This window comes from Danio rerio, chromosome 10, assembly GCF_052040795.2.
Source record: "Danio rerio strain M-AB ecotype USA chromosome 10, GRCz13ab, whole genome shotgun sequence".
NCBI classification, from domain to species: domain Eukaryota; kingdom Metazoa; phylum Chordata; class Actinopteri; order Cypriniformes; family Danionidae; genus Danio; species Danio rerio.
In genome coordinates, this window is record NC_141030.1 from 10,775,001 (window position 1) to 10,790,386 (window position 15,386).

Below are 15,386 nucleotides of genomic sequence, written 5' to 3' on the forward strand. Positions count from 1 at the left end.
TATATATGTATATATATATATATATATATATATATATATATATATATATATGTATATATGTATGTATATATATATATATGTATATATATATATATGTATATATATATATATATATGTATATATATATATATATATATATATATATATATATATATATATATATATATATATATATATATATATATATGTATATATATATATATATATATATATATATATATATATATATATATATATATATATATATATATATATGGTCAGATGGTCGCCTACTGAAGCTAAGCAGGGCTGCGCCCAGTCAGGACCTGGATGGGAAAGCTAGGGTGCTGCCGGAAGTGATGTTAGTGTGGCCCAACCTGCGTTCTGTGTGATCCACCAGTATAGTGAAGGGGACTTTTTACTGCTCAGTGAGCGCTGTCTTTCGGATGAGACGTTAAACCGAGGTCTCTCTGTGGTCATTAAAAATCCCAGGATGTCCTTTGAAAAAGAGTAGGGGTTTCACCCCTTTATCGTGGCCAAATTTGCCCATTGGCCTCTGTTCATCATTGCCTCCTAACCATCCCCAAATCATATTTGGCTTCATCACTCTGTCTCCTTACCACCAATCAGCTGGTGTGTGGTGTGCAGTCTGGTGCAAAATGGCTGCCGTCGCGTCACCCAGGTGGATGCTGCACCCTGGTGATGGATGAGGAGATTCCACCCATTGTGTAAAGAGCTTTGAATGCCCAGAAAAGCGGTACAGAAATGTAAGGAAATATATATATATTAGCGCTGTCAAAATTAACGTGTTAACGCATGCGATTAATTTGAAATAATTAACGCGTAAAAAAAAAATTAACACATTTTTTTTGTTCCTGTCGGCCCATAAAACACTTAGCAAACCGTCATGTTTTTCTGCCTGAGTGATTGACGGTGCTGCGAGCTGTCACGCTCTGAAAGTGAGATGTTTCTTTTCCGGACAAAGCAGCCGTGTGACATAATCTGCTGCCCATTGGTTCTTTTCTTTATTGACATTGGGCTGACCCAATCACAAACTTCCATGTTGGGCTCTGTGTAACGTTGGTGTGTATTCGTCAAAATAGCAGAGTCCCGCCTATTTCTTACGCGCCGGTCCGCGCCGTGGGAGAGCAGGCTTTTGCGTCTGTCTGCACTCTGCAGCGGGGCACAGATCAATATATTCCTGTCTATTCTATCTAGTTACCGATCTGTCCATATAAATATACTTTTGTTTAACTTTTAATCTGCACCACGGCCGCGGCAAATTCTTATGCTGTTTCCTTAACCTGCAAGTCTTTATTTTACAAATGATAAAGAATGTCCGCTTCTCAAGCTCTATGAGGGGTGTCAGTCATGTATTTTAAGATGCACTCGTTCAGAAGACAAGCGCAGGAGATATCATGACATTGTGTTTTTGATCGTCAGCATAATGTAGGCTTATAGTGACAATAATATTTATACAATATTGATATTATAATGATATTTATACATGACCAAACTAGTGTGCAACTTAAGCAACTTTTTTTTTACATTTAGTTTTATAGTTCTGCCCAAAAAAATATTTGTTGCATTTTTTAATTGTTTATGTTCATTTGATTGACAATGTAAAAGCTGTTTGCTGCGTTTGATGTTTCATTGTTGAGTTAAACATTTTTCTAGGGTCTCTGATGCATTGCTTTTATTATTTATCTTTATTTTATTAATCAACATTAACTGTATGCGTTAGTAGGCAGTTTTTGTTATGTTCATTATTTATTAGGCTCCCTTAAAACACACAGGCACCCACATTTCCAGTGTGGATTATTATTTTATTTTAATAATAAATAAATAAAAAAAGTAGTTTTTTTTTAATTTGTCAACTCTCGTTATTTCCTATATATGGCTTTTGTGCTTTTATAGAATGGGAGTTGGTAAACCTATTCAAGGGCATGCACAGATTTTCTATACTTTATTATTATTATTATTATTATTATTATTTTCCATATCTGCAATTCCTGTATTTTGGCATTTTTTTGCAGTCCACTTAGAATCCAACATGGAAATCAATGTTTTCTTTATTGGCATTGATTGTTTTGAAATTCAAATGGCTTTAACATGCCTGTGTTTTTATTTCTGTAATAAATATGGCTGTCAAGCCAGGATCTTGATGGTTTATTGTGGGTATGTTGTTTACATGAAGAAATCTGTGTTACAAGTTAAACAAAAATTCTAATAATTTTATTTTAAATTTAAACAGTATTTGTCTTGCGTTTACATTAATTTTACACTCGAATAGCCAAAATTACAAGTTTCAGTCTTTTAAATGTGATTAATCGCGATTAATTTTTTTTAAAAAGTGCGATTAATTAGTAAATTTTTTTAATCGATTGACAGCACTAATATATATATATATATATATATATATATATATATATATATATATATATATATATATATATATATATATATATATATATATATATATATATATATATATATAGTTGAAGTTAGTTATTAGCCCCTCTATGATTTTTTTTTTCTTTTTAAAATATTTTCTAAATGATGTTTATCAGAGCAATGAAATTTTCACAGTCTGTCTGATATAATTTTTTCTTCTAGAGAAATTTTATTTGTTTTATTTCTGCTTGAATAAAAGCAGTTTTTAGTTTTTAAAAGCCATTTCAAGGTCAAAATTATTAGCCCCTTTAGGTTATATTTTATTTTGAAAGTCTACACAATAAACCATTGTTATACAATAACTTGCCTAATTACCCTAACCTGCCTAGTTCACCTAATTAACCTACAGTAGTTAAGCCTTTAAATGTGACTTCAAGCAAGAGCTATTCAATTGCCGGCCCGTGGTCCCCAAGGCAATTTGTTCTGGCCCTCTGTGTGTGACCAAGACATCAAAAATAAATTTATTTAAAGCAAATTTAGTCGAAAAATGGTCGCTATAGTTATAAAGTGATTTGTGTCTATTTAATACAGCACATGCTGCAGTTGAAGGCTACGCAGAGAGTGAGTCATCTGACATTAAATGAGTGGCACGAGCAGCCGAAAACATTTAGATATGTTTGTAGAAAAGGCCTTTTGTACAATGCACTGATATCGTTAATAGGGGTACAATGATTAGGCGATTTCACTATTAACCCCACTTTTAATCATTAAAGGCTTCTCAACGCTGCATTTCTGTTGCACAGAAAAAAAGCTGCTGACACTAAACAAAATTATGCCAGTACGCATGCATATTGGATTTACTATAGCAGCAAGTCGTTGACATGTTGCATCTTTTCCGCACGCTAGTACATTGTTTCCAATGGAGACGTGCACATATTGGGAGCGACGCGTGCACGGCTGGGAAGCGGACCGACGCATACGCACACTCCAGGAGCATCCAGTAGAAATTAGTGGTAAGAGTTGTGTGTGACTTTTAGAGAAATGTAAAGAAAATATATATTAGACGAATTATTACAAATTTTTAAAATGATAATGTATGTATGAACGCAGATAATAACAACACTTCATTTAAATTCTTAGCTAAATATATAGCTTAACTTTAGACATACTATTTTTTATTTATTGCTATTTGTATTTATTTATTTATTGTTCTGTCATTTATTGTCATTGCAAAATTATCTCTGATGTTTAAATCAAAAACCATTTCATTTATTTTTAAGTCCAAAGAAAGAATTGGACTATTGTTTGTTTTTTATTAATATTTTCAGCTGTATGTGGTTACCGAGCAGCAATAAACAACACTTTCAAATTTAAGCAGTTTTCTTTTTATTTTCTAAACTAGTAGTGTCTTGAATTTAATAAATGGTTAAACATAATAATGGTGATAACAGTGAAATATTTTTTTTCAGACTATAATCGTTTAACCAAAATCTAAAAAATCTCTCCGTTAAACAGAAATTGATTAAATAAAAATAAAATAAATAAACAGGGGCTAATATTTCAGGGGGGCTAATAATTCTGACTTTAACTTATTATTTTTCGTTTTATATATTTATTTCATTTTTTTTCTAAACGTTAAGTATGATATTTGACATGAAAATAGCATTGTATGACATTAACATCCACAAATATATATATATATATATAAAAAAGATTAAGCTTCTAGTTTTTTTGTGCTCTATAATAATGCTGCATTAATAAAATGTTTTGCACATGAATATGCATTTTCAACCTTAACAGTGTCAATGAGAGATTAAATGGTACTATTTTTAAATGCGCTACCAAGGAAACCAAAGAAAATTGACGTGAAAATCAGGCTTCAGTTGTCGTGGTGTAAAAATTTTACACAGATCAGTTTTACTCTAATGTTTCCAGCAGTTTAGTGGTCATAGCGTTACGTCTATATACTTTAATAAAAATAATAGTTAAAAATTGTTTTGTATAAGTTGAAATTGTGGCTTTAGATCTTCTCAGGTACTTGCATGTTTAATTAAATTATCCATGTTTTACTAATATATTTTTTATTATTAATATTTAAATGGAGGGTTTTAGAACAGTAAATATTGTACGTGTTTTTACAGTCATTAGAATTTGTCAAATAGCTTATGAAGTGCAGTTTAATGTTTACCTACTAACAAAACCATAATAATAAAAGTTTAAATATAATTATTGTATTACATAATTCGATAGAAATGTTTATAAAAATAAAGAGGCTTGGTCAGAATGTTTAAAGCAGTTAGAGGTTTTCAGTTTAAAGGAACAAAAATGGGCTCGTTTTACAAGTCACTTAGAATCAAACTGTTGAGTTACACCGTATTTGAATTAATTCAGCCAATCTCCTTTAGCTTAGCTTAGAATAAATCATTGAATCGCATTAAACCATTTGCATCTCACTAGAAAAAAAAAGTTTGCATAATTTTCCTATATAAAGCTTGACTGTAGGAACTCAAGCTTTTAAATAGGAAAATTATTAAAACTCAGGTAATTTTGTTAGCCAGATGCTAATGGTCTAATCTGATTTAGTGGTGTATGCTCATAGATATTAACACTAGATGTCGCATAGGGGCCCTGAGCATGCGTTAATAGCGCGGTCACATTTGTACAGGGCTCTCAGTACAAATGTCATTCAACTGCACTAGTCAAGACAGTGTGCCAATGTGAAGATGCTGGTCTTTAGTACTGTGTACGGGTGTAGTAACAAGCAAATAAAAAAAAACAAAGCACAAAGGTATCACATTTCATAGGTAAGATTTAGTTTTTTAACTTTTTTTATATGTTATGAACTTTTGTGCTTAACAAGTAATGTTCTTGATGATAAAATAATACAGTCTCTTACTCCATTCACCATAAGGCAAAGGAGCACCTACTCGCACTCAATTCCAGTGCTATATTAGTTTTGTTGAATAATATTATCAAACAATGCTATCACTCCTTTCGTCAAAATGAGAAGTGAAAGGACTCGGATTAGATCAGATTAAACAGGGAGGGAGGATAGTACATTTCCATGCACACAAGCACATGCTCTTTGTTGGCAAGGCCCATGCAGTCACATCCATCAATGTGGAAAAGTGATGTAAAGTTATAATTTTCGTAATTAAAAAATATATATATTTGCATACTGACAACCAGGAAAACTCAAGATCATAGATATATGGGTATATCTGGCTTTGGACAGTCTTCCACTGAAACTTGGTCCCGCATTAATTTCAAAGGAGTGCTACTCTGTACTAAAATGGCGGCTCTGTTGACTCATTCCTTCTAATATACAACAACAGGATATAGGTGTCATCTACAGTATATGTCTGTCATATATGCTAAGCTAAAAGTGCTTCTGCTAGACTCCGATATAGGCTAAATGGATACAAAAATGGTAAAACTCAACTAAAAGACTTTTTAAAATGATCTTGTTTTAAAAAAGTAGATTGTTCATTTAAAATGGCTTGAAGTGTAAAGTACTGTTTAAGCAAAAAGTTTGAAGGTAATACTCACTATAAGCTCTGGATTAGTAGATAAATCGGTTACAAGAGTGTTGCTTACATTTAACATGTTGCTAGCCTATTCATAACACGAATTAGCAAATTGGAAACATGTTTTAATGTGACTTATGTTGAGACCATGATTTTGCACACTGTTAGCATGAATCCACTCATTTTAAAAGTGTTTAGCATGAATTTGCACATTCTTGGAATGTGTAAAGGATTGCTACTTGAACTAGCACAATTGTACATAATATATCACATTGCTAGCATGTTTCTAATATGAGTTGGCTAATTGTTAGCATGTTTTAAAATTTGCTGCTGTGTTGCTACAATTAGCACAGCTCTTACATGAATTAGGTCATTGCTAGCAGAGCTGAGTAGACTACTTATAAAATGTAATTAGCTAATGATTTAAAAATGCATGATGAATGGATGGATGGATAGATACATAGACAAACAGGTGGATTGGAAATATTTGACCAAATAGACACAGACAGATAGAAGAAGAATATGTTTTAACCAATAGTTTAAACAGCATATCAGTGTTTTGGTTCTCAAGCCAGCATCAATAAATAATTTAGTCATTCATTTTCTTTCAGCTTAGAATGAATCACCAACTTATCTAGCAAATGTTTATACGCAGCGGATGGCCTTCTAGCTGCAACCCAGTACTGGGAAACACCCACACATTCCCATTCACACGCATACACTACGGACAATTTAGCCTACCCAATTCAACTATACCACATGTCTTTGGACTTGTGGGGGAAACCGGACCACCCAGAGGAAACTCACGCGAACACAGAGAGAACATGCAAACTCCATACACAAATGCCAACTGACTCAGACGGGGCTCGAACCAGCAACCTTCTTGCTGTGAAGCAACAGCGCTATCCATTGCGCCACCGCGCCACCCTCATTAAGTAATATTTAATATTAATAATTGCTTATATATTTTAGTGCTACAAAAATGGCAAGGCAAATAAGAACATTAAGATTTATCCATTTTCTAGATATCATGGCAGCAAATATTCATTAAATAAAGATGATTTTAATGGACATGAATGGTTTATTTGTAAGTGATCTTGGATGTATGCTATCTTTTTTTAGCATAGCACTCAGAACTGAATTACAATGTCCATTACCTGATGTCCATAACTACTTTACTGAATTAGGAATCAGCAGTAGATGCACTTCATGTGTTGTGTATTCTCCTTGCTGTGTTTGTCCATCTGTTACTTTTTCCATGTTCGTTCTAGGTCTGTTTTTGAGCCTGTCTTGCTCTATTCTGTAACACTGCAGTGGGACAACACAACAGCAGCCGTGGCATAAGCACTTAACTCAGAGGCTGTGGATTATGCAACACTGTGCGCGCGTGTGTGAGCTTGTAGTTTGATTCATGCCGTATGACAGCCGTGTTACTCTTCACACAGAGGCCAATGTGTCATCACTGAAACTGAAGTGATGAACGGTTTGTCATTCACATGATGTGGTAGTGAAACTGATTGACTTTTTTGTGGATGGGAAATATTCAAATTCAGTTAAAGCGTTTGGTTGATTTTAATGCCACCATATGGAAATGCTTCATCATCAGACATTCACTTAATGAGCTAGTTTTCTTTGAAAAGGATGATGAAATGTGTTTTTTTTTTTTTTCTAGAACATGCCCAACGTCAGGGACCATGATGCATCAGTCTACCTCCGTCTTCAGGGTGATGCACTCTCCGTGGGAGGCTACGAACAGAACCCCATATTCTGGGATGATGTGAGTTGTGATCCTTTGGTTTTTTTAGTATGACAAAGGTTATTGTTCATGATTTTTACTACAGTTATGCATGTCACACATTTTGTTTTAATATTTAAATAGCAAGTATAAGTCAATCAGAGCAAAAAACTTTTAACACAAAACAGTCGACATTTGATGTCAACGTGCATTTTCTTAGGGTGCTTTCACACTAGCACTTTTGGTCTGCACCCAGGTTAAAAAAAGACAGTGTGATCACAAACCAAACAAGAAAGGGGAACAATCGGACTTGGGTATGGTCCAGGCAATTAAACCAAGTGTGAAAGCGCCCTTAATTTGTCAACAAGCTCAACAGCCAATATGCTCTATTTATTTATTATTATTATATTTCACACTTCCGCCATTTTAAAAAACGAAAGCGAGCTTGTGGTGGAAAAAAAACGAAAGTAGAGGGCCAGCACTGTAAACATTGCAACAAGATGCTGGGGACTAGGGCTGCACGATTCTGGATAAAATGAGAATCGCAATTATTATTATTATTTTATTTATTTATATGTATTTTTTTGCTTAAAATAAAAATCACAATGCGAGGCAGTGGTGCAGTATGTAGTGCTGTTGCCTCACAGCAAGAAGGTCGCTGGTTCGAACCTCGGCTCAGTTGATGTTTCTGTGTGGAGTTTGCATGTTCTCCCTGCCTTCGCGTGGGTCTTGCCAATCTTTTTTTCGATTAATTGTGCAGCTCTACTGTGGACTACAAACCTCCAGCTGTTACCATGATATCAAAGTGCAGATATGGTGTAAAGATCACTTTAATACCATTCAATTAAGTTTAATCTCACCAATTAAAAGCATATTAGGCATCGAACGAAATCATGAATGAAGCTTAAGGTAAACTAGGCACAAGGAAAACACTGTGGGGGCTTCCTTGCTTCAGCCTATGTAATCCATCGAGTGATAAAACAGTGCAGTCGCTTGTAAAATGTTTGGAGAGCACCCTTGTGTTTTCTGTAATAGTGTTGTAATGATACGTAAATTTAAAAAATGTCCATTCCTTGCTAACATTTACGCGTGTTCATAAACAGAGCTGATTTGCCAGTTTTTACTAGGGTTTAAAAGAAATGACTGTGATCGGCAGTGAAGTTCATCAGTTCACCGCTCTTCACAGATTGCAAACACGGGTACATGGACACCAGAGCATGTTAAAGTCGCGAAGATCAGTCGATTCATCAGCGGATCGCTTGTCTAAGTTTGCACTCGGTTAACATTGGTGAAGTTAGGTGAACTGATGACCTTCATGGCCAGTAATTTCTGTTGAGGACTGATAAATGTTTTTTTTTGACAATTTATTGGAAATTTATTAAAATTTTTATTGGTTTCCTTTTAGTAAAGAATATAGTACCGTATAAAAATACAAAATGCATACAGATTCTTTACAGTTTAGAAAATTGTCAAGAAAAATAAAAAAAAAATTAGGAAAACTGTAACAAATGCGTAAAGGTAATACAACAGAGCACAACAGGGTAGACACATTCATAGTTAAAGGTGCCATAGGTGATCTGCCAAAACGCTAACTGGTTATCATAATATTTTTGAAACACAGTCCCATCCCTGCTGTCCAAAGTCATGCCTCCTGAAATCGCAAATGCTCGCACCTTTGATGACAGCAGACAACCAACTAGATCATGTCATTCCCAGTTAGAAAGCTTTATAGTACTTTAATATATAACTTGTCATAACGTGCAATACGTCATGCATGCAAGGATCGCTGTACTCACTTTCTCACACTTTGTCCTAAAGCCACTACTGTATGCTTAGTATTTGGAATTACACTTATTACACTTATTATAAAGCCATACTTACATGCTATTTTAGACCAAATACATAAAGTAGCATGGTAAACAATTTAGGGAGGGCATCACAGCTTGTCATTGTTAAAAAATTAACCAATGTAAATATAAAACCAACTTCTCCTCAGTAAAGCAGGCTATGCAGATTAGCACTGTTTACTCATGTTTTGTTGTTAAACTAAATAAAAATTACTATCGATGCTGTAAAAGGTCTTCATGAAACTGAAAATAGTCAGATCATTTAGTGTTATTGCACCCAAACTTGCACTCTACCACGTTCAGTCCGTTCTGCTAATAGTATCTTTACTTAAAACTCACTTTTTTTCTGAATGCTTCACTTTTGATCTGACAAACTGACCACTTTATCTGATCCACCTGTTCTCTGCTTATCCGTTTCTTAGGTCTTGTTTTGTATTTCTAGTTTGTTATATTTGACGTCCTGTATGTTTCTGTACCTAATGTTGTCTCTACTTGTTTACTGTTTCTTTTAATGTCTGCTTGTATTATCTCTTTTTGTTATATTCTTTGTAAAGTGTCCTTGAGCTCTGAAAAGGCGCTATATAAATAAAATGTATTATTATAATAATAATTATCAATCGTTCGCCGGAAGATTTCAGTGGCTGAACAACACTTCTGTGCATATAACCCATTCATAATATAACACAATCTATATCAGCTTTGCGTGACTAAAATAGTTTTAAAACAGAACATCACCTGTAAAATAAATCATTTAGCCATGGTGTCATCCTTCCTCTAGCATGCAAAAGTAACTCTATATTGGTTTAGGATATCAAAAAGTTTTGATTCAGCATTTGATTTTACAGTCTCGTGTGCACATGAATGCACACATACACGTGCCATTGGGGGATCTCCGTGACCAGTGATGTGCAGTTGTACAAATCTACATTTGCTGACAGATAGTTTGAGCTACTTATCAGAATTATCGGAATTGTCCGCCCAACAATATTTAATGGGATGAAAGTTTTTTTAGTTTTTTGCATTACCCAGAATATAAAAATGCTAGAGCTGTCAAAATTAGCACGCTAGGACATGCGATTAATTAGAAATATTTAATGCGTAAAAAAAAAATTATGCAATTATTGTAGTTGCAGTTTTTTTTAATTTCCTGTTGTGACCGTCATGTGTTTCATGTGCAAAGAAATATGGATGAGACCAAGGAAGTGCTTTTAGAAGGAAAGTTTTGGTATAAAACAATTAATGTCGCATCACCAGGTTATCCAGCGTTTCCTGCAGTTTCATGAACTTTTGGGTGTTTCATTTTTAATCTTTAGGCTTTAACTGCAGTTCAGCAGTTCACTTTCATTCAGCAACATATTGTTCATGCCCCGTGACAATTCTTGGATGAAAATATGAAGGAATGCTGGAAGAATGCTGTTTTTATGGAATTTGATTTCAGTTTTTCGTGTATTTTTCTGAAATGATTATGGTTTTCGTTGTTTTTGCTTAACTTTTCGTTTACTTTCGTTACTTTTACCCACTTCAAGAAATTTTGTGAGGTTTGTACATTTTTATTTCAATTGATTTGTATGCTATTTTTTATATAGAATTGTTTTGTTATATTTCTTTTTTTGTTTGTTTGGCTTCACTATCGTCCCCTTGCTCAAGTTTTAACTAATTTTTTATTTAATACTCTGTTTGAATTCGCTACTTTATTATATTATTTTTATTAGTGTGACAGATTGCCGTGCGCTTCGTCTATGACACGAATTCTATTCCTGTACTCCACTGGAAAACCAAAATGTTCCCACACAGACGACTTAAATGTGTCTGAGGTATCTGGAATCTCAGTACTATGTGAAGCAGCCATCCTGCGTACAGTAGTAACGAGTGATCGCTCACTCAAGTCTCATGACATGACATGAACTTGGAAAATACTAACTTTAGATTATAATATTTAGAACAAAATCTCATCATTACTAAAACAATTTAATCAAATATGATAATAAAGATGTGTTTAAATTGGTTCAATTAGTTAGAGACAAGTGACGTCAACCTCAACAATGGGCAGTAGGGGGCGTGAGAGTACCACGGTACACCACGAGAGTTTCACGATACGTATCGTGGTTGATGTATCACTATATTTCAGTTCGGTTTTAATATCGTTACACCCCTAGTGTTTGCGGGAATCACCAATTCGGCGTCAATTGTTTAAATAGACGAAAAGAAAACTACAAAAAATAAAAAATAAAATAAATGAATAAAACACTTATTAAACAACACAACTTTTATTGACATAATGAATAAAACACTAATGCTACAGACTGAAAAAAATGGAAGTTGGAACCAAACAAATAACAACCATAAAAGCCTATATTATATATTAACAGCTTAGTCCTTATGAACAATCTGTTTATAAAATACATTATTAACAAATCTATAGGCTATTGAAGAATAAACCTAATATGAAATGTGATCCTTGCATAATGATCACAACTAATCAAGCTAGCACTCATTTTATATATAAACTATAAATAATGAAAAAGAAATGTTGAGTAATGGAACATTATGTAAAAAAATGTAAAGACTACAGGCTAAATAAAAGCGCCTTGTCAGAAACATCACTGCACGCGTGTCAGTTTACAGCTTCTGAGATCAGACAGCCTACAGATTACACAACTCAATAAACAACATGTAAATGTATAAATATTTTGATAATTATTGTTATGGAATATTTTTAACTATATAATCTTGCTTTTTGGTTATATCGATAGAGCTTTGATCTCTCTTAAAAGCGGCAGTTACAGGCGCTGCATAAGGGCGTGCACTGTCAGTGGCGGAATACACACAGCACTGGCAAGACATTTTATTTTTAGTTTTATTTGTTACAGATTTGCGTGTTGTTCCTTTTAAAAAAATACCTTTTATTTTTTAAATCTCTCAAGTTAATGTTGTCTATCGAGTAACATATAATCTCCATCAGATAGATTTCGGTGCGCATGAGTAACACCGCCGTGTAAGTTTACACACTGCAAAGACTGTAGGACCAACAGCTCTGGTGTGGTATGAATTACATGTTTTAAATGACAGCGAGACATGCTACGTTTAGTTTTTATTGTAAAATATACATTATAACCCAGTACACAGTGAAATGATATGTTTTGAATGGCTTGTCTATTGGCGGCGTATATATCTGTTAAATATAAATAGGCTAAGCATATTTTCATTAATATTAAAACACATTAATTCAAACTAGCTAGCCTTAGATTTTTTTTCGTTTACATATATTTTTATCAAACGAAAAATCCCGGGAATTGTTTATTTAGGTTTTTATTTTTAGAATTTAGGCCTATATAATTAATAGCCTACACAACTCCTACAACATTTTCTCCAATTGCGTTTTTACAGATATCCTACAAATATACTTTTTTTTTTTGGCTCAAAGACATTTATGCCTGTTAATAACAAATTTCGCAAAGGCTTCTTCAGCTATACTACCTGTCAGCTGCACCTGCCTAAGTTTTGCGTCTTGACTTGTCTGGCGTCTCGGAGAGAGAGAGAAAGAGAGAGAGAGAGAGAGAGATTAGACCTCAGATTCGATGGGTGGCCACACGTCTCGGTTACTTTATTGCAATGTTTAATATTGGCTCATCTAAATGAACTTTTCATTCGATTAAAAGCCAAAATATTGCCAGACAGACGAAGCAATTTTCGGTTTTTGATGAGAGCATCCTCAATTATAAAAGATGTGCGTACACACAGGATGCACTCTTGTCGGCCTATTCATTATTGATTTTTTATTTTACATTAAACGCATAATCAAGTGCAAAAAAGAAGAGCTTAACTTCAGAAAAAGTGCTCACTGCGGTTGTTGTTTCTCTGCAGTTGGCTTATTAATGGCGCGGCATTGCTAAATCACTCGTTTTAGAAAAAAAAAACGGTATTACCGTCAACACCGTCTATCGTGGCAAGCCTACCTCAAATGTTTCATTAAGTTTGACGTGTTTCCCACTAACACGCAACTTTTGTAAAGTGTGTGTGTGTGTGTGTGTGCGCATGCATATGTGTGTGCGTGTTTATTAGCTACAAGAGTAAATGCTTGACACCGCTGAAGCTGTTTATAATTAAATGTTTAGAGATGGTGCTACCAAAGTCCCTGTAAGAAGTGTATAGTCTTTGGTACGTGCCTTTGGTCTATCTCTTGATGCTTCTTATGTCCTCGTCACAGCACCAGTGGCACCAAAATTAGGCACTGAAATTTATATGCTGATTCAGTGATTCTGCGTGTGAGGGACTGTTCTCACTCTCAGCTCACATCATTTAAAAGAAAGGTCCACATTGTCCCCCCATAATGTCAACTGACTGGACTGTCCTAGCAACTGGCTAAATGTTAAGGAGGACTAAGCAAAATTATTTCTACTTTATAATTAATGTTCTCAACTCGCAATACAACTTTTCAATAAATACAATTGTTTGTATTTAATACTTTTTTATTAATATAATTTTCCAATTTCCATATTTGCAATGCCTGTATTTTGGATTTTTTTTGTAGCCAACTTAGAATCCAACATGGAAATAATTTTGTTTGTTATTGGCATTGATTGTTTTGATTGTATTTCTGTAATAAATATGAGTTTTCGCGATTAATCATGATTAATTACAAAAAAAAGTGTGATTAATTAGTTATTTTTTAAAATCAATTGAGAGCCCTAAAAGTACATTTAAATACATTTAGATCATTTACTTTAATCATTACTACTGGGTGTGAAGAGACTTTCAACCAGCACAACAAAAACATTTGTTTTGCACCTTTAAGTGAAGAAATAAAATTCTTCCATATAACTTTCTTATGACCACCAATTATTTTGGCTAACATTTTTTCGTATGACATTCTCAACCGTGAATTCCATCCATAATTTAAGAGTAGGGCAATGAATGTCTTTCCAAAACTTCAGTATTATATGTGCTGCTGTAGTTCTACTTTCAGTTATAAGGGAAAACTCATCATTTGTTATATGTGGAACCTCCATATATTTTATCTTGCACATGTTTTTATTATATTTTGGGAGAAGACTGTGACGTTTCCGGTCCAAAAAAGTCAGAATTTGTCAAAGATATAAATATTTTCAGGCTTGACTTTGTATATAAAAAAAAAAAAAAACATTTGCATGCTTTAATTGTTGCTTTAATGTCAAACTGTCTCAAAATTACCACCTTAATGCAGGTATTGATGCCATCAAATTGGACTTTTCATTAAAACTTTGGATTAAAATGCACAACAAATAGTTATTGTCTCTTTTTTTAAGAAAGAATTGACTCTTAATTAAGCTGGTGAATATTTGCATGATGCCAGGCTATTGTTTGATCAATTAGATCAAAACTGCCTTGATCACAGGGTTTCTGTGGGTCTTACACAATTCTTAAATCGATTTTCCATTAATTAAAGCCTTACAAAGGTCTTAAATCCTTGCTGCAATTTTTAAATTCATATGATCATTGCTTTGATTTTTATAATGACTTGTTCCTTCGTGTTCACACACAGAGCATCCCTCAAAAGAAAATAGGTAAATCTTGGTATTACAAATTGTTTGATATGCACTGAGAATTTAAGCCTGTTTAACCGATTTCCCAGCATTATCTATCTATGATGTCTTTTTGCTGTCAAACATACATCAGAGACCCACATCAGTGGACACACAACTGTCTTTTCTAAAAAAAACTTGAAAAGAAACCAATCATACCAATGAGTGTTCATTTTAAAGTCTACAATCTCCCAAGACTATTCAAACTATATGTGTTTTCCATTGAAGGGGTCAAAACAGGACCAAAAAAAAAAAAAGAGCCTATTACTTCTAAATTACAATGTTTCTTGTTGTAAGAATCAGGATAAAGTTGTAATTAAACCTCAGAGAACAGTACAAAATA

General features: G+C 33.7%; 1 protein-coding gene across 3 annotated transcripts in view; it reads left to right on the forward strand.

Annotated features, from left to right (window-relative positions):
- sardh (sarcosine dehydrogenase) overlaps positions 1–15,386 on the forward strand; it is a 175,979-nt gene that overhangs the window by 23,666 nt on the left and 136,927 nt on the right. For all 3 annotated transcript variants that reach the window (XM_087269124.1, XM_087269125.1, NM_001326686.2), the window contains 1 exon segment: positions 7,573–7,677. In XM_087269124.1, the coding sequence (XP_087125250.1) occupies positions 7,573–7,677 (105 nt within the window).